Genomic DNA, 25,588 nt, shown 5'->3' with positions numbered 1-25,588 from the left:
ACATACTGTGCAAAGGTTCAGTATGTACTGAAAACTGCTTAAAAGTATGTGAAAAGGTGCATTATTTAATTCAATACCAATTTAGTATGTATTAAGTATTTAATATCCAATAATAATAATAACTAATATGAACATATGTACTAGTATGTGTGTGTGTATATATATATATATATATATATATATATATATATATATATATATATATATATATATATATATATATAAAAAACACACGTTTTTATTACATTCCATATGTATAAATCACATCGCTAGTTTTTTTTAATACACATACACAGTGTAAAGTATATATTCCACAGAAATGGTAGTATGCTATTTCAAACAGCCTTTGTGTGTGTGTGCATTTATGCACGTTTAAGGTAGAAGGGAAGACAATCTTTTTGTCTGAACTTTCACACAGCGTTGTGGCCTGTCAATACAGGGGCAGCTGGTGTGTGTGATGAAAAATTCAGTGTGGGTCATCTGGGAGACAGAAACAGACACACACACACACCTGGCAGGCAGCAGTGGATCGTGGGTTCTGTGTCTGTGTGTGAAAGAGCTCTGAAAATGTAATGAGGAGCATCAATTAATGACCTGCTATCTGTGACCCCATTTCCTTTCTTTCTTTTCCATTGCCTTTTTGGGATTTTCTCTTTTCACTGGATTCCCAAGAGTCTCTGACTATGTGTTTTGTACCTAGACTTGAGTTCTTCAAACATGTCACTACATCGAGTGGTGTCGCTAGGTTTTGGGCCCTGTGTACTCAGTCCTTTTTTCCCCCGAAACCAGCGACTCCCCTGACTACATCAAATACAAATTTAACTGACAAATTTTACCTGATGTGTAAGAATTATTCTGATAAGTCTTAAAAAAGCTCTACTTCACAAAACTTCATCAAAACCTGTGCAAACTGCAAGTTCTACATGGTTCTACAGAGGAACAGGTCTGTGTCAGGCTGATTGTCAGAGCATGAAGGTCTTCACACCGAACCAAGAGACTTCTTGTCTCTGGACGCACCAATGAGCCAATGTCAGACTGGGCGGGACCACTGTGACCTCTTAAAGAAAAGGCACTCGGGGAGTCTGTGTACAAGTGGCACACACATAAAAGTTTGTAAGTGAGCCTTTGCTTGGGATTGCCTTTTTGAAAACAGGAGAAAGGGTCTTCCTTTTTTCTCATGACAAAAACTGACGCACTTTTTCAGGTGTGTGTATGCGGCTGAGTCGGACAACCTGGGAAGGGGATGGCGGGACGTCCTGCCGGTGAGGCCCTTTAGAATCCTGTGATTCGTAGTCCAGCCGCATTGATGGGCCCCTGCCTTTTGTTTCCTGCTCCCTGCGTCTCTGCTCCTGTCGCAGGAGCTCCTGGGCCTCCAGAAGGACACGTGCGTTGTAGCCTCCACCCACCGAGGTACCGCTGGCTCCTGGGGGAGCGGAGAGGCCATTCCTGCAGCCATGACGAGGAACGGTGCGCGGGACCGAACGAGGTCCCTGGTAGCTGGAGTAACGGCCGCTGTCCTTTGCTGCTTGGAAACTGTCTCCGGCTGGACATGCCCTCTCCCACTCGCTCTCTGATGCAGGGGTTGGCGTTTTACGAGGGTGTCTACACACGGGGAGAAATGGGAAATGTGAGAACTTTGTGCATATATGTTCTTAAACATGTTGAAAGTTTGATTAAATTGAAACAGGGAGCAGAGGCAGGACATTTCAAATAATGTTAAAATATCAAATAACTTTTTTTAAATGTCATTTCGTTTCCATCACAGTCCAGCAAAAAACACTTGACAGCTTGTACTATAAACAAGAACAAAGATTCTTTAAATACAAATAAAAATCCATTCCCTTCATAATCATGAGAAATTTATTAGATCATTTTTTTTATGAATTTATTTTTGTAGTTATTTTGCTCCTAGAGAAAGAATATAAAGCTGCTAAAACTGAATTGTGTCAACTTTTTGATATATACACTACCATTCAATAGTTTGGGGTTAGTAAGTCAGTGTGTTTTTGAAAGAAGTTTCTTAAGCTCATGTAACAAAACGGACGAAGGCCAGCAAGAGCCGTGCGTGTAAATCTCTGGCCTCAAAGGGCGCGCTAGCAACTGCTACTAGAGGCTGAGATCCTTAGCACCCTTGTTAGTGCACCAGAGAACCCGATTCAAATACCATACGGGAGCAGGTTGAGGAGGACCGGTTGCATTTGCTGCCATGACCCAGATTAACTCGGGAGCAGGTTGAGGAGGACCGGTTGCATTTGGTGCCGTGACCCAGATTAACTCGGGAGCAGGTTGAGGAGGACTGGTTGCATTTGGTGCCGTGACCCAGATTAACTCGGGAGCAGGTTGAGGAGGACCGGTTGCATTTGGTGCCATGACCCAGATTAACTCAGGAGCAGGTTGAGGAGGACCGGTTGCATTTGGTGCCGTGACCCAGATGAGAGTGAGGTTTGGGGTGTTACAGACATAGGCCAATGAGAGCTTACTCCCCTGATCTCTTCTCCTGAAGAGGCTTTCTAGCAACTAACATTAGAGGCTACGGTCTTTAGTGTCCTTGTTAGCGCCCACCTCCCATGCTGGAGAACCCGGCTGAAATCCCGCTCGGAGTGGGTCGAGTAGGACCGGGTTACATTTGGTGCCGTGACCCGGATGGGAGTGAGGTTTACGATGCATGTAAACCTCACTCCCCTGGCCTCAAAAAGCACACTAGCAACTCTAGAGGCTGCGGTCTTCAGTGTACTTGTTAGCACGCCCAGTTCGAATCCCTCTTGGAGCAGGTCGAGTAGGACAGGCTAATAGACATGGACTATAAGCCACAAAACCTAATTTTGTTTTCATGAAAATGGTTAAGCGCACCATTGCAATACATTCCAATCAAGCACGTACCGTGGTAGAGAGCTGTACTGCCTCTGAGCATGTGTGAAAGCATCTCTGGCTTCCTGCCTCTGTAACTGCACCTCCACAGACACCGAATGACGGCCGGATGAAGCCTGCGAGCCGCAGTTGGACTGTAACAGAAACAAGAGTTATTCTCATATCAATTTAACACAAACAAGTAAAAGTTCAGTAGAGAAAAACATGGAGTTATGTAAGGAACATTATAAACAAAGACAAATAAACACTTAAGCTAAGCACTTACCAGGTTTCATTGATGTTTTTTTGTGTAGAGGTCTGTGGCATTAGTGGAGAAATGTATGTTTGAATGCAACACTATTACCAGTCCTATGACCTTTCGCGCATTACTGCGGTTAATGAAACCATTAGAGTAGATTATAAGCCATAAAATATTCATAGAGTTGGTTATTACTCTTCCTAACAAAATTAAAGCTACATTAAGGCCCTCAATAATAATTATAAAATTATTATCCATTATTCAAATGACCACGTCATTAAAAAGACGCGCAATTATTATAGATCCATTTATCTCTATATTCTGCTTGATGTTAATTCCCAACTGAAATGTGTAAATATCTGATTGTTTTGCATTTAAATTTCAATATAATTATATTTATTATAAAAAAAAAATATAGAGAGAGTTTTTACAATGAAAAATATTTTGGATAATTATAAACCCTCATACATTTTTCATCTCCAGTGGTGCTAGTTTTATTGCTTTAAGATCCAGTGAGTTACAGTGGTTTATATTTATGATTTTATGTGATCCGTGGCAATCAAACCCATGACCTTGGCGTTGCTAGCGACATGCTCTACCAGTTGAGCTATAGGAACTCGACTACATACATTACGCACACAACGGTGTCAGTGAGGCTGGAATCAGGACACACAGCAGATGTTAGATGAGTGTTAGATAAAAATTAGCTGGATGTTAGGTGAATGCTAGACGAACATTGAGTGAATATTAGTTGGTGGTGGTGGTGGTGGGGGGGGGTTGTAGTGATAACATAATGAAGCACTTCTGTAATGTAATTCATTAAGAAATCACACACACACATTCACACTCGGTCGGCTCAGAACATAAGGGTGTAATTATAAACAATAAAAGACTCATTTAACACCGCCTCTCTCTCACACACACACTGACGGCTTTGTTCCACACTCAGAACAGTGTAACTGCGGTAAATTGCTCATGACCCATAAGAATCCATTTCTTTTATGGCAACATTTACATTGAGTTCCCTGCTCTCGTCACGCTCGGTCAAACAGATGAATGCCGTCCCAGGCATGCTCAATCAAGAGCCGATCCACACGGAGAATTCCATTAACTCTAATGAAGGAGAACAGCATGCTGGGATTGATTGACACAGCTTGCCAGCCATGTTGCCGTGGAGACAGAGGTGTTGAAGGATGAAGGATGTGTGGAGCCGGGTCATTTAGCCCAGTTCATTAACACGCACGCACACTTCACTGCCTAAAACAACATCAGTGTCAAAGGAACGTACCATTTGTTTGCTAAACAGATTACAGAATTAAAGGTCTGATACCAATGCAGTAACGCTATCTGATTTATAACAGCCGATGATGTTAACGTTGACACACAAACACTCGCGAAAAATGGTTAGCGGTCAGGAAAAAGTGGACATTTTTCGGTTTATTCTCACCTGACATCTCTTGAAGAGAAAAACTCCAAGAAGATATGATGGACGTGTTTGAAACTCATGAAAGAAAAACCTCCCATCTTTATTCTGTTGCCTTTTGTTTTACAAAAAAAAAAAAAAGATTTTTAGGCATAGTAAAAAAAAGGGCTATCATGGGGGATTTGAAAACAGGAGAAAATTTGGGGACGAAAAAGGGTTAAGTTAAAAGACATTGAAGACGTTATTTAATACAGTTACATAATCACTACCATTGCAAAGCAAAACAAGAAAAATAATTCCATACATTAAAGGTGTTTGAAAAAGTTAAGATGAAATTTTTAAAAAGAGAAATTTACATTAAGGAAAAATACACATAATACCGCGTGTAACATTGAAACTCTCCCTGGAAAGATTACAAATGAATAAATGTTAAAAACATTCCCCACAGAAGAGTTTGTGAAATGGACAAGACCTCTTCAAGTGCAACTCATTCCTGCCTCAAAAGGACAGTTCACCTAAAAAATACAATTCTGTCATCATTTACATGTTGTTTAAAACCTGTATGTCTTTACTTCTTCAGTGGAACACAAAAGAAGACATTTTAGGCTTGTTTAAACTGTTTTGCCCATACAAATTAAAGTCGATGGGGTCCAAAACAACTGACCTTCTTTGTATGGACAATTTTGTGTTCATAAAGGTCATGAATGACATGAGTGAATATTTTCTGAGGTGAACAATCCCTTTATTAGGACCTTCTGCATAATGTTATAGGCATAAGAGGTTGAAATTTACCTGAATCTAGATCCTCATACTGAGTTCACACTGAATCCAGATTCTAATGATCTGAATTTGAATTCTTAAATTTTAAATACTAAACAAGTTCAGTCTAAAACGTTGATTTTTATTCTCAGGCACACACATTCTTTCATGTCACGCACACACACACACTCAGCCAATCACAGTTCTTGCCTTAATTCATGATCTGCCGAAGTCATGGCTGCGGTGATATGGTTGAACAGATGAATGGATGGGTGAACGGTCCAGATGGATGAACACATGGTGATGTTAGCATTGTTAGCATATATTGTCAGTGTCAAAAGTGACATGCTCCTGTATGCAGTGGTCTCAGGTTAGCGGTTAGCATTATCCCAGGCCTGGAGTTCATGCACGTAACGGCCCTAGTCCTCAGACTGCCTTATCCTTTCTGGGAGTCCCCAGAGACCATGGGCGTACGTCCAGTCAGTGATCATGGGTGCACATACACAGCTCACACACTCACCCAGGGCTGCTCCAAGCTGTAGGAGCGGTGGTGATCATCTGGCTCTACCTCTTCATGCCTGACCTGCTGGAACTCCTGGCGCAAGCGCTGAATTCGGTCGTGGTTGCTCGGCGTCAGCCTGTTTGAGCAGGAGGAAGAGGTCACATGATGAGACATTAGAACATTACATCATAATCCCTTTGATCCTATACTCTCCGGGATGACAGGTGTTGGAAGCGTGACCCTGTCTAAAAGGTCACCTAGTTACGCTCCACTACCTTTATGAGAACAAAGGTCAAGGTGTCACACACTGTGCACAGATGGTCCAGATACCTAGATGGACAACGTGGTCTCTCTGGGCTCCTATACAAGATCAGATCAGGAAAACCCACAAGAGAATCCACCAGACACGGACAATATACTTATAGTACAGACATGCGTGTGTTTGTGTGTGTGCATGTGAGAAGGAACCAGACAGATTTCCTCTTATTAAAATTCCATGATCACATGTTGAGTGTGTTTACGATATAGAAAACAGCAACTGAGGATTTTTACACATGAGCAGATGTCCAGTTTAAAACACACAGATGCAGTATAAACTCTGTCATAGGAAATGACTGAAGATAATTTAAGAACGCAGACTAATCAGCAAATATGCATGTCTCTACTCTATGTGTGTGTGGGTGTGTGTGTGTCTGTGTGTGTGTGCGTGTGTAAGAGTCATCTGTTCATGATTCAAACTACACTAGTCACAATGAATGTATGGTCGTTTTTGAGCCCAGCAATGATAGGCATTATTTTGCAGCACCCAAGTCGTTGTATCTCGTCACATTTCAGACTGTGCAAACTCGGAACAGAAATATAATTTCTCACATTTGGCGTGTCAGTGCAGATTCAGCAGCGGCTGAGCGGCGCCACTGACACATACACAAAAACACATATAGGTCAAACATTCATTCTAAAACCACCACTGAACTCTTTCTCTTGCCGTTGAAACACTTAGACCTGATCTAAAACGTACACCAATCAATACAAACTCATCAAAATCACACAAATACATCAACAACCATGGAGCCATTTAATCTAATAAGAGAATCAATAAAGAACTGCTGTAATGTTTCCGGAAAGGCTAAAAGAATAACCTTGCAACATCTAAATACATTACAATGCCCAAATGAACGTAGCAAACCTGTGTGTGTGTGTATGTGTGTGTGTGTGTGTGCTGACCTGGCAGTAACAGTACCTGTGTGAAATTACATTTCCATTGTCAGCTGAATTGACTTAAACACATTTGTTCTGTCCTGAATTCTTTCTTTTCTTCTACCAGGGCATGTGCACACACAGACATAGATAGTGTAAGCCGGACAGGATGTCCCTCTGACCCCATCATGGCATTACTTCTTTCATTGCCAACAGCTGGAGCCATTTAAAACAGTGCCATAACTCTCAGATCAGACTGAGAGACTCACTGGAATTACACATTCATTCTACACATGATTCTGACACAGAGAGGCTTATTTAGCTGTCATGTTTGAGTATAAAGGTTTATGTGAGCTGTTGAAGTTACTCTGCAAACCTACAAAGCATAACACTCATAATAATAGTACTCGTTCAGTAGGCTACTTTATGATTAGGGTACTGAACTCTGTACCTTTAAGGGCACAGAGTGAATCTGTACTGCAGAGTAACGAATCGCATTAAATCAATCGGTGACAGATTTCGGTAACGTTACATGAGAACACATCTGGTGATATAGACTAGTGTCTGTGAATATTAAACTGCGAAACGACTATTTAAATACGAGTCCAGCGTGTCTCTGTGTGAATGAATGGCGAAGGTGCGCGGTTTCATTTACCTCTAACGTTACCTCTACCACACTCACACGTGTTACGGTCGCATGTTTCTTTCCATCTCATGAATGTCATCTCTATAGCCGCGGAGAGTCACTTCATGAGCATTTTACCGTTTTATTTGAGAAAAACTACCTAATACTCATATCATAAACACAGAAACTCTAGATCTTCACGGCAACCAATCAAAATAAAAGTTTGGTTTAACTTGACAAATGTATTCGTCTTGTACAGCTGAATTTACACTTACCTAAAGGATTATTAGGAACACCTGTTCAATTTCTCATTAATGCATTTATCTAATCAACCAATCACATGGCAGTTGCTTCAATGCATTTAGGGGTGTGGTCCTGGTCAAGACAATCTCCTGAACTCCAAACTGAATGTCAGAATGGGAAAGAAAGGTGATTTAAGCAATTTTAAGCATGGCATGGTTGTTGGTGCCAGACGGTGTCTGAGTATTTCACAATCTGCTGTTACTGGAATTTTACTCACAACCATTTCTAGGGTTTACAAAGAATGGTGTGAAAAGGGAAAAACATCCAGTATGCAGCAGTCCTGTGGGTGAAAATGCCTTGGTTATGCTTAAGGTCAGAGGAGAAAGGGCCGACTGATTCAAGCTGATAGTAGAGCAACTTTGACTGAAATAACCACTCCTTACAACAGAGGTATGAAGCAAAGCATTTGTGAAGCCACAACACGCACAACCTTGAGGCGGATGGGCTACAACAGTAGAAGACCCCACCGGGTACCACTCATCTCCACTACAAATAGGAAAAAGAGGCTACAATTTGGACGAGCTCACCAAAATTGTACAGTTGAAGACTGGAAAAATATTGCCTGGTCTGATGAGTCTCGATTTCTGTTGAGACATTCAGATGGTAGAGTCAGAATTTGGCGTAAACAGAATGAGAACATGGATCCATCATGCCTTGTTACCACTGTGCAGGCTGGTGGTGGTGGTGTAATGGTGTGGGGAATGTTTTCTTGGCACACTTTAGGCCCCTTAGCGCCAATTAGGCATCGTTTAAATGCCACGGCCTATCTGAGCATTGTTTCTGACAATGTCCATCCCTTTATGACCACCATGTACCAATCCTCTGGTGGCTACTTCCAGCAGGATAATGCACCATGTCACAAAGCTCGAATCATTTAAAATTGGTTTCTTCATCTTTGGGATGAGGTGGAACGGGAGCTTCGTGCCCTGGATGTGCATCCCACAAATCTCCATCAACTGCAAGATGCTATCCTATCAATATGGGCCAACATTTCTAAAGAATGCTTTCAGCACCTTGTTGAATCAATGCCACGTAGAATTAAGGCAGTTCTGGAGGCGAAAGGAAGTCAAACACAGTATTAGTATCTAGTATGGTGTTCCTAATAATCCTTTAGGTGAGTGTAGATACGTCTGTAATAATAATATAAACACTAATGTATCTTAATTTTTAAAATAATATTCAAAAATGTTTTTCCATGCTTTAATTTTAACAGTATAGAGCTCAGTTGTGCAGCACTTGTGCAGACAAAAAAGTTTTATTAAATTGAATGAAATGTTTTTTTAATGTTTTATGACTTCATTTGATGACCAGAAAATACACAACATGTAATTTGTGGGAAATTTTTGAATTCATAAAAACAGTTTACAATGGTTGTTTTTATGAATTCAATTAAGAAGCTAGTAGCTACTGGTAAATATTGCTGTAGGCCTATACACAACACATCACAGACAATGTCAGACAGTGACCAAGGCAGCTCTGGCATAATGTCAATAACACTTCTATAAATGACTTACAGTTTCTTTACAGTTATCGAGGTTAACATCCCTAAAGTACCAAAAAAACATACGGTTGGGTAACGGTACCGGTTAGATTGTGAGTGGTACCAAAACCTATTTATGATTGATCACCATAAAAGAATTACAACAGAATGACTCAAAGCCAGAAAATCTAATACATTAATGAAAATGCAACATTCATGTCCTTGTCTCCCCAAATAGCTAGTTTCTGTGCTTGTGTGCGAGACATTAGACAGAAACATTAACAAAATAAATGTGATCTATTTTTGAAACCAATCCCGACACCCCCCCGGCCCCAAACACGAGGGCAAACTGCTTTTACAGTAGAACTATTGTGTTATGAATGAATGCACTGAATGTTTGTGTGTACGCCTGATAAATGCTTTAAAATGAATTACAAATGCATTCAAATAACACAGTAAAATTACTTTTGGTCCATCCACAAGGGTAAAAAAATATCCATAAAGTATTATAAAAATACACCATTATGAAATCAAACCTGTACATCTTACTTTCTACTGCAGGCCAATATCATTTTGAAGGACACTGGAAAGCAAACAACATTTAAAATATTTCTCAAAATATCTTTTTGTGTGTTCCATTGAAGCAAGTCATACTGGTTTGGAACATAAGTGTGAGTAAATGATGACAATTTTAATTTTTGGATGGAGTATCTACTTAAAAAAAATCATCATCACTGTCAACACTGCTCCACTTTTCTCCTGGCATTTTTATCTAACAGCTGTGAGCTCAAAGCACCAGAATCAGGTCAAAATAATCAATACACACAAACAATGGATGAAAATGACAGCATAGTAATAACTTGTCTGTTTTATTACTTTAAATGAACAGAAAAGGGAGTTGGGAGTGAGAAGGGATGAAACCAGATCTGTTTAAAAGGACTTTTCACAGGTAAACACACATGCTTATGAAAAACACAAACAGTTTAAGTGGGCACTTGAAGTTAATCTACCACATTATTTTTCCTCAGCTCTCTATTAGGGCTGCCATTTTGTGGTCAAGGAAGTCACAATCAAAAGTGCACTTTACTGTAAATTCATCATTGATATGATTAACAGTCATATAAAACATCTAGCATTCACTCTCTCACAGCCTATTACAATATTCATCCTCTCACAGCCTCATCTAACATTTACTGTCTCACAGCCTCATCTAACTTTCACTCTCGTACAGCATATTCCAATATTCATCCTCTCACAGCCTCACCTAGCATTCACTTTCTCACAGCCTCATCTAACTTTCACTCTCTCACAGCATATTCCAATATTCATCCTCTCACAGCCTCATCTAACTTTCACTCTCTCACAGCATATTCCAATATTCATCCTCTCACAGCCTCATCTAACTTTCTATCTCTCACAGCCTCATCTAACTTTCACTCTCGTACAGCATATTCCAATTTTCATCCTCTCACAGCCGCATCTAGCATTCACTCTCTCACAGCCTCATCTAACTTTCACTCTCGTACAGCATATTCCAATATTCATCCTCTCACAGCCTCATCTAACTTTTACTCTCTCGCAGCATATTTCAATATTCATCCTCTCACAACCTCATCTTGCATTCATTCTCTCACAGCCTCATTCAATTTTCATCTTCTCACAGCTTCATCTAGCATTCACTCTCTCACAGCCTCATTTAACTTTCACTCTCTCACAGCATATTCCAATATTCATCCTCTCACAGCCTCATTTAACTCTCACAGCATATTCCAATATTCATCCTCTCACAGCCTCATTTAACTTTCACTCTCTCACAGCATATTCCAATATTCATCCTCTCACAGCCTCATCTTGCATTCACTCTCTCACCCTGATACAGCCTTCATCCTCTCACAGCCTCATCTAGCATTCATGCTCTCACAGTCTCATTACCAAAGTATCCTCTCACAGCCTCACGCAGCCTTCATCCTCTCACATCCTCATCTTGCATTCGCCTTCTGCTTAGAGTGATATGCAGAGAGGGAGAAGTCTGATTATAATGACTGCCATGATCTGCAGGAGTCATTACTAAAATAGCACATCTACAGGATGCAAAGCCTCTGCGTACAGTCATGCAGCAAAGCTTTTAAAACCACTGATACACAAAAAGATAGATATGAGCAGATAAAACCTTTCTCTGTTCATAAAAGGAATGAATGTTTCAGCCGAGCATATAATGCAGCATCTAATATCAATATGTAAACAGCTTCTGGCTCGTGAAAGGAGATTTGGAGACATATGGTCTCCTCACAGGTTATAATTTGTTTTGAGAGTAGTGTGCATGTGATGTGAGGAATTGTGATAACGTTTTAATGTACTTTAAAAGACCTCCAGTCGCCATTAGAGCATATAAGAATCACTATCGCCGTGGTAACCATGCTTTCCTGCTGAAATGGATAGACCACATTATTTTGGGCAGTTCATCTTGCTATAAGTGCACAAATGGAAAGTGTGTCAAAAATGCTGGTGTGCACTCAACACTTTGTTAAGAATATAAACATGAAAGCATAAATCACAAACAAACATTCACTATAAACAGACAATATATCTATATCCATATCCGTATTAACTACTGTTAGTAATAAAAAATGTTCAAGTCGGATAAGGGCGGATTGATTTGAAGCTAATATCAAGTCTTGTTTTTGTAACAGTATTTTTGGCCTACCTCCAAACTCTTGGAAAGCTTTTCTGAAATCACAGCTGACTGAAGGGTCTTTATTCAATCTGTCTCAATCTCTGAGTGAAACAATATAAGCAGACATTACAGTATGGGAATATAGCCACTGATACACACGTAAACACAAACAGACACAAATCTCAGTGAAAACTCTACATGTGTTTATTTGTGCCCACTGAAAATTGAGAACATGCATAAAGTCCTGCCAGCTAGTCTACTGAGAGAGGTGACAAAAAATAAAAAAATAACAGGCGCTAAAACTGTGGCAAACTATTTCACAATGCAGACCAGCTCTATCTCTATCTCTTTCTCACACACACGCACACTCAATATACATGAGGCATTTTAGCTTTTTCTAGAAGCTCTGTCTGCTTATTTATATTTTCCGAGCAGTTTTTACACGGACGCACGCCCGCACGCGCGCACACACACACACACACACACACACACACACACACACACACACACACACACACACACACACACACACACACACACACACACACACACACACACACACACACACACACACACACACACACACACACACACACACACACACACACACACACACACACACACACACACACACACACACACACACACACACACACACACACACCCACCCACCCACCCACCCACACACACACACACACACACAGAGAGAGAGAGAAATATCACATGGTCTTAAGTATTCAGACCCTTTGCTCAGTATTTGGTAGAAGCACCCTTTTGATCTAATACAACCACAAATCTTTTTGGGAAAGATGCAACAAGTTTTTCACACCTGGATTTGAGGATCCTCTGCCATTCCTCCTTTCAGATCCTCTCCAGTTCTGTCCGGTTGGATGATAAACATTGGTGGACAGCCATTTTCAGGTCTCTCCAGAGATGCTCAATTGGGTTTAAGTCAGTGCTCTGGCTGGGCCATTCAAGAACAGTCACAGAGTTGTTGTGAAGCCACTCCTCTGTTATTTTAGCTTTGTGCTTATGGTCATTGTCTTGTTGGAAAGTGTACCTTCAGCCCAGTCTGAGGTCTTGAGCACTCTGGAGAAGGTTGTCGTCCAATATATCCCTGTATTGGCTGCATTCATCTTTCCCTCAATTGCAACCAGTTGTCCTGTCCCTGCAGCAGAAAAACACCCCCACAGCATGATGCTGCCACCACCATGCTTCACTGTTAGGACTGTATTGGACATGTGATATTTTTCTCCACATATGCCACTTAGAATTAAGGCCAAAAAGTTCTATCTTGGTCTCATCAGACCAGAGAATCTTATTTCTCACCATCTTGGAGTCCTTCAGGTGTTTTTTTTTTTTTAGCAAACTTTCATGTGTCTTGCACTGAGAAGAAATCCGTCGGGCCCGAAAAAAAGCCCCGACTGGTGGAGGGCTGCAGTGATTGACTTCCTACAACTTTCTCCCCTCTGCAATGCTGAAGCTCAGCCACAGTGATCTTTGGGTTCTTCTTTAACTCTCTCACCAAGAGTCTTTTCCCCCGATAGCTCAGTTTGTCCGGACGGCCAGCTCGAGGAAGGGTTCTGGTTGTCCCAAACATCTTCCATTTAAGGTTTATGGAGGCCACTGTGCTCTCAGAAACCTTAAGTGCAGCAGAATTTTTTTTTGTAACCATGGCCAGATCTGTGCCTTGCCACAATTCTGGCCAACACAGCTCTTCAGGCAGTTCCTTTGACCTCATGATTTTCATTTGCTCTGACATGCACTGTGAGCTGTAAGGTCTTATTTATAAAGGTGTGTGGCTTTCCTAATCAAGTCCAATCAGTATAATCAAACACAGCTAGGCTCAAATGATGGTGTAGGACCATCTCAAGGATGATCAGAAGAAATGGACAGCACAGCACCTGAGCATATATGAGCGTTACAGCAAAGGATCTGAATACTTAGGACCATGTGATATTTCTGTTTTTCTTTTTTAATAAATCTGCAAAAATGTCAACAATTCTGTGTTTTTTCTGTCAATATGGGGTGTTGTGTGTACATTAATGACAAAAATTTGACTTAAATGATTTTAGCAAATGGCTGCAATATAACAAAAAGTTAAAAATTGTACGCACACCTCAGACTGTTTTTGTAAGGTTTTTATTTAAACATGCAGGCACATGAAGTTGTATTTCAGTACTGAAAGCTTCAATTAACCATTGTTCAGTCACTAATCTTGGTAATGTTAAAGCTGTCAGGGCTTTAATTATACAGACCCTGAGTCGCACTACAATTCTTTTTAATAAAGCGTTTAACTCTGCATTTGACTTTTAGAGAGTCGAATTACTCAGCTTAGAGAATCGACATCCGTTGACACAGTAGGAAAACGCCTTTATAGGGGTTTGAAGGTTATACTGAGTATCTGTTTAAATGATGGTGTTGTGTTTATGTCAGATGTGCTGCTAATCTGAAACATACGGGAGCATAAACTCTTCAGGCAGTGTGTGAGGAATGACTTTAGTGGTCCATTGAGCCTAGAGTTTATGTCACATCAAAGAATGACCTTCACATAAACACACACACACACACACACACACTCTCTCTCTCTCACACACACACACACACACACACACACACACACACACACACACACACACACACACACACACACACACACACACACACACACACACACACACACACACACACACACACACACACACACACACACACAGATGGTTGAGGTCCAGAGGTGCTGTTTAGGTTTGTGTGGGATCTGTCTTGTAAACGGCTCAAGAGGCCTTTGCACACTCACAAAGTCACAGAGACCTGTGTGTGTGAGTGTGGATAAACATTATGATTGATTTCAACACTGTCAGAGTCAGTGAGGTTCAGCTCCCACGAGACACTGCGTAGCAAAGTGGCAGTCAGACTTCACCTTTGAAGATAGGAGATTGTGTACGTATGCGTTTCTGATGTTTATTGTGGAAACACTTGCAGGATTTACTCACTTTATATCCAGCGGACCCTTTTCACAGACTGTGATGACACATTTATCAACATTGCAAATACATTTTTCATACTTAATTAAAAAAAAAAAATTCTATACATTAATAATGCGACAACACTTCTGCAAATTTGACATCTCAATATTTTCCCTCTTTTGGAAAGTCACGGAAATGCCTGTGGATTTTTGCTATTGGAGAAAATAGGAATATAAAAATAGTTGCTGTTGCCATTAAGTTTACCCAACCATGATGACGTCCACTTCTGAGAACCCCAGAAATGTAAAAAAGGGGTCTCTGGATGAGTAAGCATCTTTATACTTTTTTTTTTAAACCACAGACAGGGTTGCCAGGTTTGCGTAACAAAAACAACTCAACTGCTATTCAAAACCTGCCCAATCACAACCAAAACTAGTCCAAATCGTGTTCAGGGTGGCTTTCACCGGTGGTACAAAAAGAAAGAAAAAAAAAGGGCAGGGTTGGTCTTTACAACCAGTGGATAAAAAATAAATATAAAGAAAACCCGTTGAAAGAGTGTAAAAGTAGCCCAATTCCGCAGAAAAACATGGACTTGGCAACACTGACCACAGACATCAAATATGTGAATATAAAGACTTTAGACTTTTGGAAGCAATCAAAGACACATGTTAAATGGCAGTACAATCCCCCACAACAAATGTATCCGAAAAAACAAAACCAATTTTACAAACCCAGACAATATTTCACTACATGCACTTAGTACAAAGGCATTTCCATCCACAGATTCTTAGACACTACCATGACTATAATACTTTGTCACATGTAAACACCAGTTTATGAATATGGTAATTATTCAGCACCATAATATGCTTTGAAAATGCCATTTGGTTACTGAAACTGTAGCATGGCACTTCCATAGCATGTTTCTGTAAGTGAAATAAACTTGGGTCTATAGGTTTTTTGCAATTGTTGAACTCCCATGTGACTGAGAAACCTCTGCACACAACAAGCTGCACACTATTAGGTATAATTCATGTCAAAGATTTCTTAAAATGTAACATTTACCATAATAATGATGCAAGAAGCAGTAAAAAAGTAAGGTGGACTGCTTCTAAAAATACCTGACTAGAAAATATAATTAGATTTGAAAGAATTCAATAATTATAACTGATTCCCTTCAGCGTGAGGGGCTTTCACAGTGATATAGCTACGTATGGCACCCGGGGGACAATAGGAACTTTAGGAGCAAGAGAGGTGACATTTCCGCCAATACGTCCATCAACGCTTCTTCCTGAATTGTATGGGTGAGAAAAGCCAGAGAAACTCTAGCTGACCTAACCGTTACCATGACTGGAGTCAGGAAAGCACGGGAACATGGAACTATACAATATATCGGAATATATCACATATACAATGCATCCATTTTAAGTGGGAGTATTTGTTTTGACCACTGTTTGTAGATCACCGCCTTGCACACCACAATTGGTCGATTATGGACAATGAAAAAACTTAAAATATTCAAATGAAAATCTAAAATTAAAAACAAATTATACTAATTTAAGTTTTCTCCCAGTTGTAATCACATTCGCCAAAGGAGATTGAGATAAACTAACAACTCTTTACATTAAGGATTATGAACTCAATCAACAATTCACTCATTTTATAAATCGCTGTTAATGTTGAATTTAAATATAACGCACACAATATGGTCACTCTAAAACAGACAAGCCCTACAGACATGGATACCATAATAATATCTCACATGATATTCCAATATTTGGAATATGAAGGACTACAAAATTCCTGGAAACACCTTGAAGTATCAGGTCACCCTCATTTATCATGTTTTTATCCTAAATAAAATGTGGGTTACGGAAACAAAAACTTAATACGGAATTTGATTTTGAACGATAACTTTTAAACCTTAAAAGGTTCATAATCGATAGTATTTGCTTCTGTTGAAGCCGTCAACCCGCATTATTTCCACTTATTTGTAAAATAATTGTATTTAACAGCAGAATTCCTAGTGGAAAGGCTACATTACCCATGAAGCTATACCGAAAATTACACCAATCCGAGAGTCGAAAAAAAGCAGCACACACCAAAATAGCTCTTTAGCTATGTAATGTAAAATATTTGTATATATAGAATCAACATTTGTACATACACTGTAAAAAAATATTTAGGAAAAAAGTTACCTGGTTGCCGTAAAATTTTGAGTTCATTGAAATAAAAATTTTGAGTTAATACAACGAACAATTTTTTAAATTCTACAACTTCTATTAAAAGATTTTGTAAGCATTTTGGGTAATTTTGTGTTTTATTTCCGATAACGCAGTGAAACATACCAAATAGTGCTATTTTCATGATTTATCAATTTTTTTTTTTTTTGGTTTAGATACAATAATATTTTGAGTTTCTATTTATTAAACAAATTTCCTTCATTGTATCAACTCAAATTTTTGATTTCAATAAACTCAACATTTTAAGGCAACCAGGTTACTTTTTTTAAAGTTAACCCAACAAAAACCAACATTTTTTTTTTTTACAGTGTAGAAGTATAATTAATTTCTCCATTGTTATAAATTTGATCTTGCTGTTTGCAATGCTTCTTGGGATTGTAGTTCTTTCCCTCTCTAAAGCCATCAAGTAACTTTTTAATTTTGTCCTATTATTAAAACCTTTTTTGCTTCAAATCAATGTCTATGTTATGTTATGATTCATCCCATAGCTGGTTGACTAAGTTCATGGCTTATAATTCTTTAACAAAGAATTTTTTAAAAACCCAATAAAAAATAAATTAAAAAAAAGTGCTATAAAGAGGCGGGAACTGTTGAACTATGTGAATCAAACAGTAATTTGTGTGTGGTTGCCATGGTTATAGAAATCAATAATGTGAGTGAAGGGTGTGTGGTTTCCATGGCTACCATCAGGTATAGGTGTGCAGATTTGTGTGCTGTGGTTGCCAGGGTTATGGCACTGTGCATTGCGGGGTAAAGAGCTTTCATTAATGTGACCAAAAGATAAGGCTAATGGACTGGCGGTTTACGAGCAAGGAGTGTGTGTTTGTGTATGTGAGTGTGAGAGTGTATGCGTGCCATGTACTAAGCATACTTACTCCTAATAGTATTAATCCTGTGCATTTAAGGGAGTCAGTACTTATTGATTTCTCATTACTTCTGCTAACAGAATCATGTGTGAGATGTGTGTGTGTGTCAGGTCGATAAGACCAGAGCGATTCCCCATTCTGATCATTAGATCTGCTTTGCCGATCAGTGTCTTGACTCAGGAGAGGTTTTACAATCAGAGACATTTTTATTTCTATGACAGCCATGTAAACTTGCATTAGGTCAGTTTAACAAGTGTTGACACCAAAGAAAATGAGAGAAAAACAAAGATAAAATATAAATGCAGGGATAAGACAGTATTAAGTGAAAAATAAGAGAAGAGACGACCAAGAAGGAAAGACCAACTGAACAGATCTGGATTTTCATTAAATAATACATTAATTTTGTTTTGTTTTGTTTTATCAAACCCTATCATATAGTCTAGAACATGTGGGATATACAACATTATATGGACGAGATCAATATATGGATGAGTGCAAGCGTCACATTTTTTAAAAATTCTCCTTTTGTGGTCCAAAAAAGAAAGACATACAGGCTTAAAACAACACCAGTGTGAGTAAATGAGAACTTCACTTTCATTTTATGGTGAACTATTCCTTTAAAGTGCCTCTATTATGGCATTTGACAGGTTCCTATTTTTTGTGTTGGGAGTCCTCAAAAACAGGTTGACATGCATGCAAGGTCAAAAAACACTTGAACCAGAAAGTCAAATCGCAAAACACGAATGGAACAGGACTTTTCTCAACATTAAAGGGGTCATATAAGTAAGGGATAATCCACGGCTAGCCATGCATTAAAAGATTTTAATGCACGGCGTAGAGGCGAAGAACCGCCCGACGCGAAGCGGTCGTGCATTAAAATCATTTAATGCATGGCTAGCCGTGGATTATCCCGATTATACCATGGTTATTTGCCAAGTTAAAAACAAGTTAAAGCTGTAACTGATGTTTTTTAAGAGACGGGTTAAAATGACGGTTGTTTTCTTACGTCTGGTTAGTTCTAGCACACCGTCGCTTTAAATAAAGTAGAGCCATCAAAATGTTTTTATATGAACAAATTACCACATTTATTTAAATTCATTATTAAAAGAGAGAGACAGAGAACTGAAAGAGAACGATCAGAGAGAGAGAGAGAGAGAGAGAGAGAGAGAGATGCGTTCGCGATCTCTTCTTTATGTCGGTCTGAAGATCCCCTCGTTGCTTAAGCATATCGAACATAACTTAATGATTATTTAATGGATTTATTAAAATTATTTATGAATGACAGGCACCACTGCAGTGATAAGGCAATCTTTAACGAATCATCATGTAGCCAAGTGTGAAATAAACCCCGCGTCAACCTATAAAGACACATTACATTTGATGCATTAAATTAAATAATAATATAGGTGCTCGAGTCTGTCAGTGTGGGTGTCACGACTCACGACCATCATAGAATGTAAAAAACGCACGACACACGGCGACATGTTCCGCAACTCGGTGTCATGCAGGTGTCATGTCAGTGTCAGTCCTTGTCGTGATAATGTCAGTGACATGATAATGAAGACCGCATGTGCCACGGATGTGCCAATAATACTCGCAGAGTCATCATAGATATGTACACCTATACATATCTGCGCATAGTGACATATGTGCCATTGGCTTCTGTGTGTCACGTCATGTCTCATGTCACTTAATGTTGCCATAGATATGTATACATATCTGTGGTTGATACTGCCAGCTGCCACTGTCACTCTGTTTGCAAGCGTAACTGTGTTACTATGGTTACCAGTGTTTATAGTGGCAGATTAATTTCGAACTGTAATCAAACTGACTGGAACTAGCTGTGCATTAAACGGTTTTACTGCACACCTTCCAGCCAATCAGAATCGAGTATTAAAACAGACCATGGTATAATGCCATTTAGTTAGTTATTCTTTAGTGTCTAAATGAAAAGTTTGTTATATACTTGAATTAAAAATTCTCATTAGTATTGTAAGAAAACACTAATTTTACCTGGTCGAAAACAACTCTGTTTTCAGCAAGCCATTTCAGTGCATGTGACTTTAAATGATAATGAGCTTTGCTCACCCCGCCCCTCTGCTCTGTGGGGCGCTTTGACATAACACACATGGAGTGTTGCCTTGATATATTTTGAAGAAAGAATGTCAACGGGAGTCTCTGAGGACACACCTGTGCAACCATATCAATCTGAACCGGAGTTGGACCCGGAACAAGATGACAACCCCAACAAAATTCAAAAATCAAGGGTTGAACAGGACGTTTCTGAATGGTTGGTTAACGTAATGTCACTCTGATCTATCTTTGTACTGGCAGGGTAACGTTAGCGTAGTCAGATACGAATGCTATGCGTTTACTGATGTATACGTTAGTTCATTGACAGATTGAGGTTACAGCTAAAGCAATTTCTGTTAAAAATTGGTAAATGTAAGCTTGTCAGTAATGTGTAACATTATCTATGCATTGTAATAACTGTTACAACAAAAACTTTTTTTGACACTAACAGATACCGTTTTAAACCAACTACAAAAGTAAGCTAGTGTAGTGTAGTGTAACCTCGCTAACTTTATCACCAGCATACACAGTTTGTAATAACACAATAACCATAACGCGTTGTTCATTATAAACGTGGGATTATGAATTATATTGAGAACGTCATACATAGAAAATACGCCGTAATGTTAGTTAACTTACTCTGTAAACTTTAGCCACATTCATCATGAAGTGATTCAAACTTGGACTCCGCCCACGTCCTGTCTCTTTGCCCATTTTCTGTAATCGCTGCCAAGATGGCAACAGCCAGCTCGTCTCTACTTTACACTTCAGAAATGCTCTTCGGAATCCTATGGGTGACGTCACGGACACTACGTCCATATTTTTTTTACAGTCTATGAGGTGTGCATGTGAGAACTATCAAAACGCCAGGCAGGGCTGAAAATGCGGGCAAAATGCTAATGTTTCATCTAGACATCACAATGAAAAGGCTTTGGATTTGTTTTTAAAACAATTCATTTAATTGACCCAGAGTCGACTCTTACTTTTGAGAGGCTAACTTTATATACGGTGCACTTTCAGATTTAAAACATTGCAGGTTGTTACACACTACATGAAAGGTAATTTTTAAAAATCCATAATAGGGGCACTTTAACATGATTTTCTTTGAATTTCAATGCATCCTTGAATTCTATTTCAAATGGACTAGTGTAGCACCTGTTTGTTTGATTATTTCACATTAAAAAAAAATCGAAATTTAAAAAGCACTCCGCAGATATACTCTGCAAAATAAAATTAAAAAAAAATCTACATAGAACACAGAGATACTGTCTGAAATAGTCCATTGCGAATTAGAAGAACTACTTCATCCAATTTTGTCAGAACTGAATGTTTTCACTGAGCATCCTGGGATTTCTATCTCCTTGAAGTATATATCCAATGCTGCCTGCAAATTTAGCCAAAATGAGTTATCTTAAAAAGCAGCATAATGGCTGAGTAGGCAGCTCGCTAGGGTTTGGAACAGGCCTAATGTCTTCACAGTAGAGATTGAGTAGGTGTGTGTGTGTGTGTGTGATCTGTTGGCGTGAATGCTCTAATTGGCGCTCTGTACTTCCTGCAACTCAAGCAGTCAGTCTGTAAGCCACACCTCACAAACTTCACTGTACCTTTCCAAATGTCAGTCATGTCACGTGATGTGAACAGACCAACAGAAAACACTGGTAACCGTCATACACAGGCTGAGAAAACTCCCTCTAAGTGCGCCTGATAAACTCAGCTCATATTTATATCCAAGTCATGATTATGAGTTACGACGTTCGAATATGAACTCCTAATGACTCATTCATCTGAGTGACACATTCTACAGCAGCCATTAACAACACAGACAGTGAGATAATATTTCTAAGCTAATGTCTCATAAACGCACACACACACGGAGAGCTCACAGCATGACTGAGCATGAGCGTCGACAACAGAACCAATTAAATCTGAACATGTAGCCGTGCGCACAGGGGGGCAGTTTTAATGTCACACAGGAGTCACTTCTTCTCTCTGAAATATGAAGTCGCTTCACACCAGTAAAACTGTCGACAGCAAAAAAAACTTAACTTATGGAGTGCCATTTCCGTAAGGATGTTACTTTAGATGCAGTGTTGTTACTGTTAACTAAAACTAAAGAGTTTTCATTAACAGCAATAAAATGGGAATGAAATAAGATATAAAAATGGCAAAGCCGATTCCAAAAAAGTTGGGACACTGTGTAAATTGTGAATAAAAAAGGAATGCAATAATTTATAAATCTCAAACTTATATTTTATTCATAATAGAATATAGATAACATCAAATGTTGAAATTAAAATGCATGAGAGCCACACATTCCAAAAAAGTTGGGACAGGTAACAATAAGAGGCTGGAGAAGTTAAATGTACATATAAGGAACAGCTGGAGGACCAATTTGCAACTTATTAGATCAATTGGCAACATGTTTGGGTATAAAAAGAGCCTTTCAGAGTGGCAGTGTCTCTCAGAAATCAAGATGGGCAGAGGACCACCAATTCCCTCAAAGCTGCGGCGAAAAATTGTGGCGCAATATCAGAAATGAGTTTCTCTGAGAATTATTGCAAAGAGTTTGAAGTTGTCATCATCTACAGTGCATATCATCATCCAAAGATTCAGAGAATCTGGATCAATCTCGGTGCGTAAAGGTCAAGGCCGGAAAACCATAATGGATGCCTGTGATCTTTAGGCCCTTAGACGGCACTGCATCACATACAGTAATGCTACTGTAACACTAAACATTGTCAGTGAACACAGTTGACCGTGCCATTCGCAGAAACACAGGCATTTTCTCTGGGCCAAGGCTCATTTAAAATGGACTGTGGCAAAGTGGAAAACTGTTCTGTGGTCAGACAAATAAAAATTGGAAGTTCTTTTTGGAAAACTGGGATGCCATGTGATCCGGACTAAAGAGGACAACCCAAGTTGTTATCAGCGCTCAGTTCAGAAGCCTGCATCTCTGATGGTATGGGGTTGCGTGAGTGTGTGTGGCATGGGCAGCTTACACATCTGGAAAAGCACTATCAATGCTGAAAGGTATATCCAAGTTCTAGAACAACATATGCTCCCATCCAGACGTCATCTCTTTCAGTGAAGACCTTGCATTTTCCAACATGACAATACCAGACCACATACTGCATCAATTACAACATCATGGCTGCATAGAAGGATCCGGTACTGAAATGGCCAGCCTGCAGTCCAGATCTTTTAGTCATAGAAAACATTTGGCCCATCATAAAAAGGAAGATGCGAAAAAAAGAAGTCCTAAGACAGTTGATCAACTAGAAGCCTGTATTAGACAAGAATGGGACAACATTCCTATTCCTAAACTTGAGCGACTTGTCTCCTTGTTCTCCAGGAATTTGCAGACTATTATAAACAGAAGAGCATTGATAGGGCGGCAGTGGCTCAGTGGTTCATGTAGGTTGTCTACAAACCGAAAGGTTGGTGGTTCAATCCCCGGTTCCACCTGACCAAGTGTCGAAGTGTCCATGAGCAAGACACCTAACCCCAGCTGCTCCCGACGAGCTGGATGGCGCCTTACATGGCTGACATCGCCGTCGGTGTATGAATGGGTGAATGTGAGGCAAAAACGTAAAAGCGCTTTGGATAAAAGCGCTATATAAATGCAGTCCATTTACCATATATAAATGCAGTCCATTCACACAGTGGTAAACATGCCCTATCTGTGACCCCAACTCCCAACTTTTTTAAGATGTGTTGATGCCATGAAATTTAAAATCAAGCTATTTTCCCCTTAAAATTATACATTTTTTCAGTTTAAACATTTGATATATTGTCTATGTTGTATTCTGAATAAAATTGACATTTGAAACTTCCACATCATTGCATTCTGTTTTTACTCACAGATTGTACAGTGTCCCAACTTTTTTGCAATCGAGTTTGTAGATGAAACCTTTTCTCTTGGCTACTAACTAAATGAAATCTGACTCTTGCTGCTAGTTTGTAGACTCTCATTCGGCTCACACTATACTGAACAGACACATTCAGTTTTAAATTGTCTGTTCTCGAACCGAGCTAAATGATTTCATTAAAAAACAAAAAAAAACAAAGGTGGGGGCTGTGCCACGGTGGAGTGATGTAACTGGTGTTGTGCCTGAACACCGGCAACACTGATTATCGCTGCAAGTCTAATGCAGATGCAGTGCTGTGCTATTATTTAAGATTTGATACTTACGATTTTGCACAGGAAATTGAGTGGTTGAAAATACCTGCCAAAATGTTCATACCGGTGCATCCCTAATAGTATATAAACCACACCAAAATAAAAAAAGCTTAGAATGCAGATTTCTGGGCTGGCAGCAGACATCAAGACTGCTTACTAACTTCTGGAACAGAGTCCCTATTCATGCCTTCACATGTTCAAACCTGGTGTTTTCACGACAGATGCAAGATCACAGTCGCACCAGACAACCCTAGAACAAAGAGGAGGAGAACAAACTACATGCAAATTTGTTTCTTAATTGTAGAATGCTAAATACACAGACAAAGCAGCCTACTTGCAGTGGAGCTATATCCTGAAAAAAAAAAATAAGACAGCGAGAGGAGAAGCACGTCCCCGACAGAAGAACAATGTTCTGTCAGTAAAGTAGGTCATCTTGTTGAGGGGTCAGAGAGAGGGCATCCACTCATTTCAAGCGGAACTCTTCAATTCCTCACACACACACACACGCACGCGTATGCGCGCGTATGCGCGCACACACACACACACACACACACACACACACACACACACACACACACACACACACACACACACACACACACACACACACACACACAGTTAGAATACAAATATATTTCTGAATACCTAGACATAATAGCCGGCAAACCAAAAATAGCATGTTGCTACCAGGTGTAAACAGGGCTATAGAAGTCATTTAGCAATTAGTTTCTAATAAAAGCTACAGAAACAGTCCCACAAGCAATTAAGGGCATAGTGGTGATCGAGGAGGTCTGGGATCTCGGTAACGCTGGTTTTTGGGTCACCCTGACTCAGTTCTGAACTTTCGACCTCTATCCGATGTCACATCGCCAGTTATTTCAAGTTTAGGCATACGAAACCGAGATCTTAAACCATATGCCACATTACACAAAATACACAATCTCAGTGGAACGTTAAGCTTTTAACAGATGGTTATTATCTGTAAATGTCTGTTTATACCAGTACTTAAGATTATTGTCAGCATGTGTGGCCCCTTTATTAATAAATCACAAATTGTGACAGATTAAATCCATTAGATAACAGTGCATATACTGGATTTAGCTACATTATGGGAGGGCTGTTTGTGCTCACTAAGTGAAAGAGAAAGATTGCTGCTGTTTGTGTCACTTGTCACTGTTAATCTACACAATA

The 25,588-nt window shown here is 39.5% G+C and overlaps 1 protein-coding gene across 2 annotated transcripts in view; it reads right to left on the bottom strand.

Moving 5' to 3' along the window:
• Nucleotides 1-464: 464 nt before the first annotated feature.
• The window catches only part of pard3ab (par-3 family cell polarity regulator alpha, b), a 119,950-nt gene continuing 94,826 nt past the window's right edge, over nt 465-25,588 (bottom strand). For both annotated transcript variants that reach the window (XM_067452562.1, XM_067452563.1), the window contains 3 exons: nt 5,809-5,926; nt 2,881-3,002; nt 465-1,602 (listed from right to left, as the gene is read on the bottom strand). In XM_067452562.1, the coding sequence (XP_067308663.1) occupies nt 1,176-1,602; nt 2,881-3,002; nt 5,809-5,926 (667 nt within the window). In that variant the 3' untranslated portion in view covers nt 465-1,175. The remainder of the gene's footprint in view (nt 1,603-2,880; nt 3,003-5,808; nt 5,927-25,588) is intronic.

Source organism: Pseudorasbora parva, chromosome 9 (assembly GCF_024679245.1).
Source record: "Pseudorasbora parva isolate DD20220531a chromosome 9, ASM2467924v1, whole genome shotgun sequence".
In the NCBI taxonomy this organism is placed as follows: Eukaryota; Metazoa; Chordata; class Actinopteri; order Cypriniformes; family Gobionidae; genus Pseudorasbora; species Pseudorasbora parva.
This window is presented reverse-complemented; position numbering and strand designations above follow the sequence as displayed.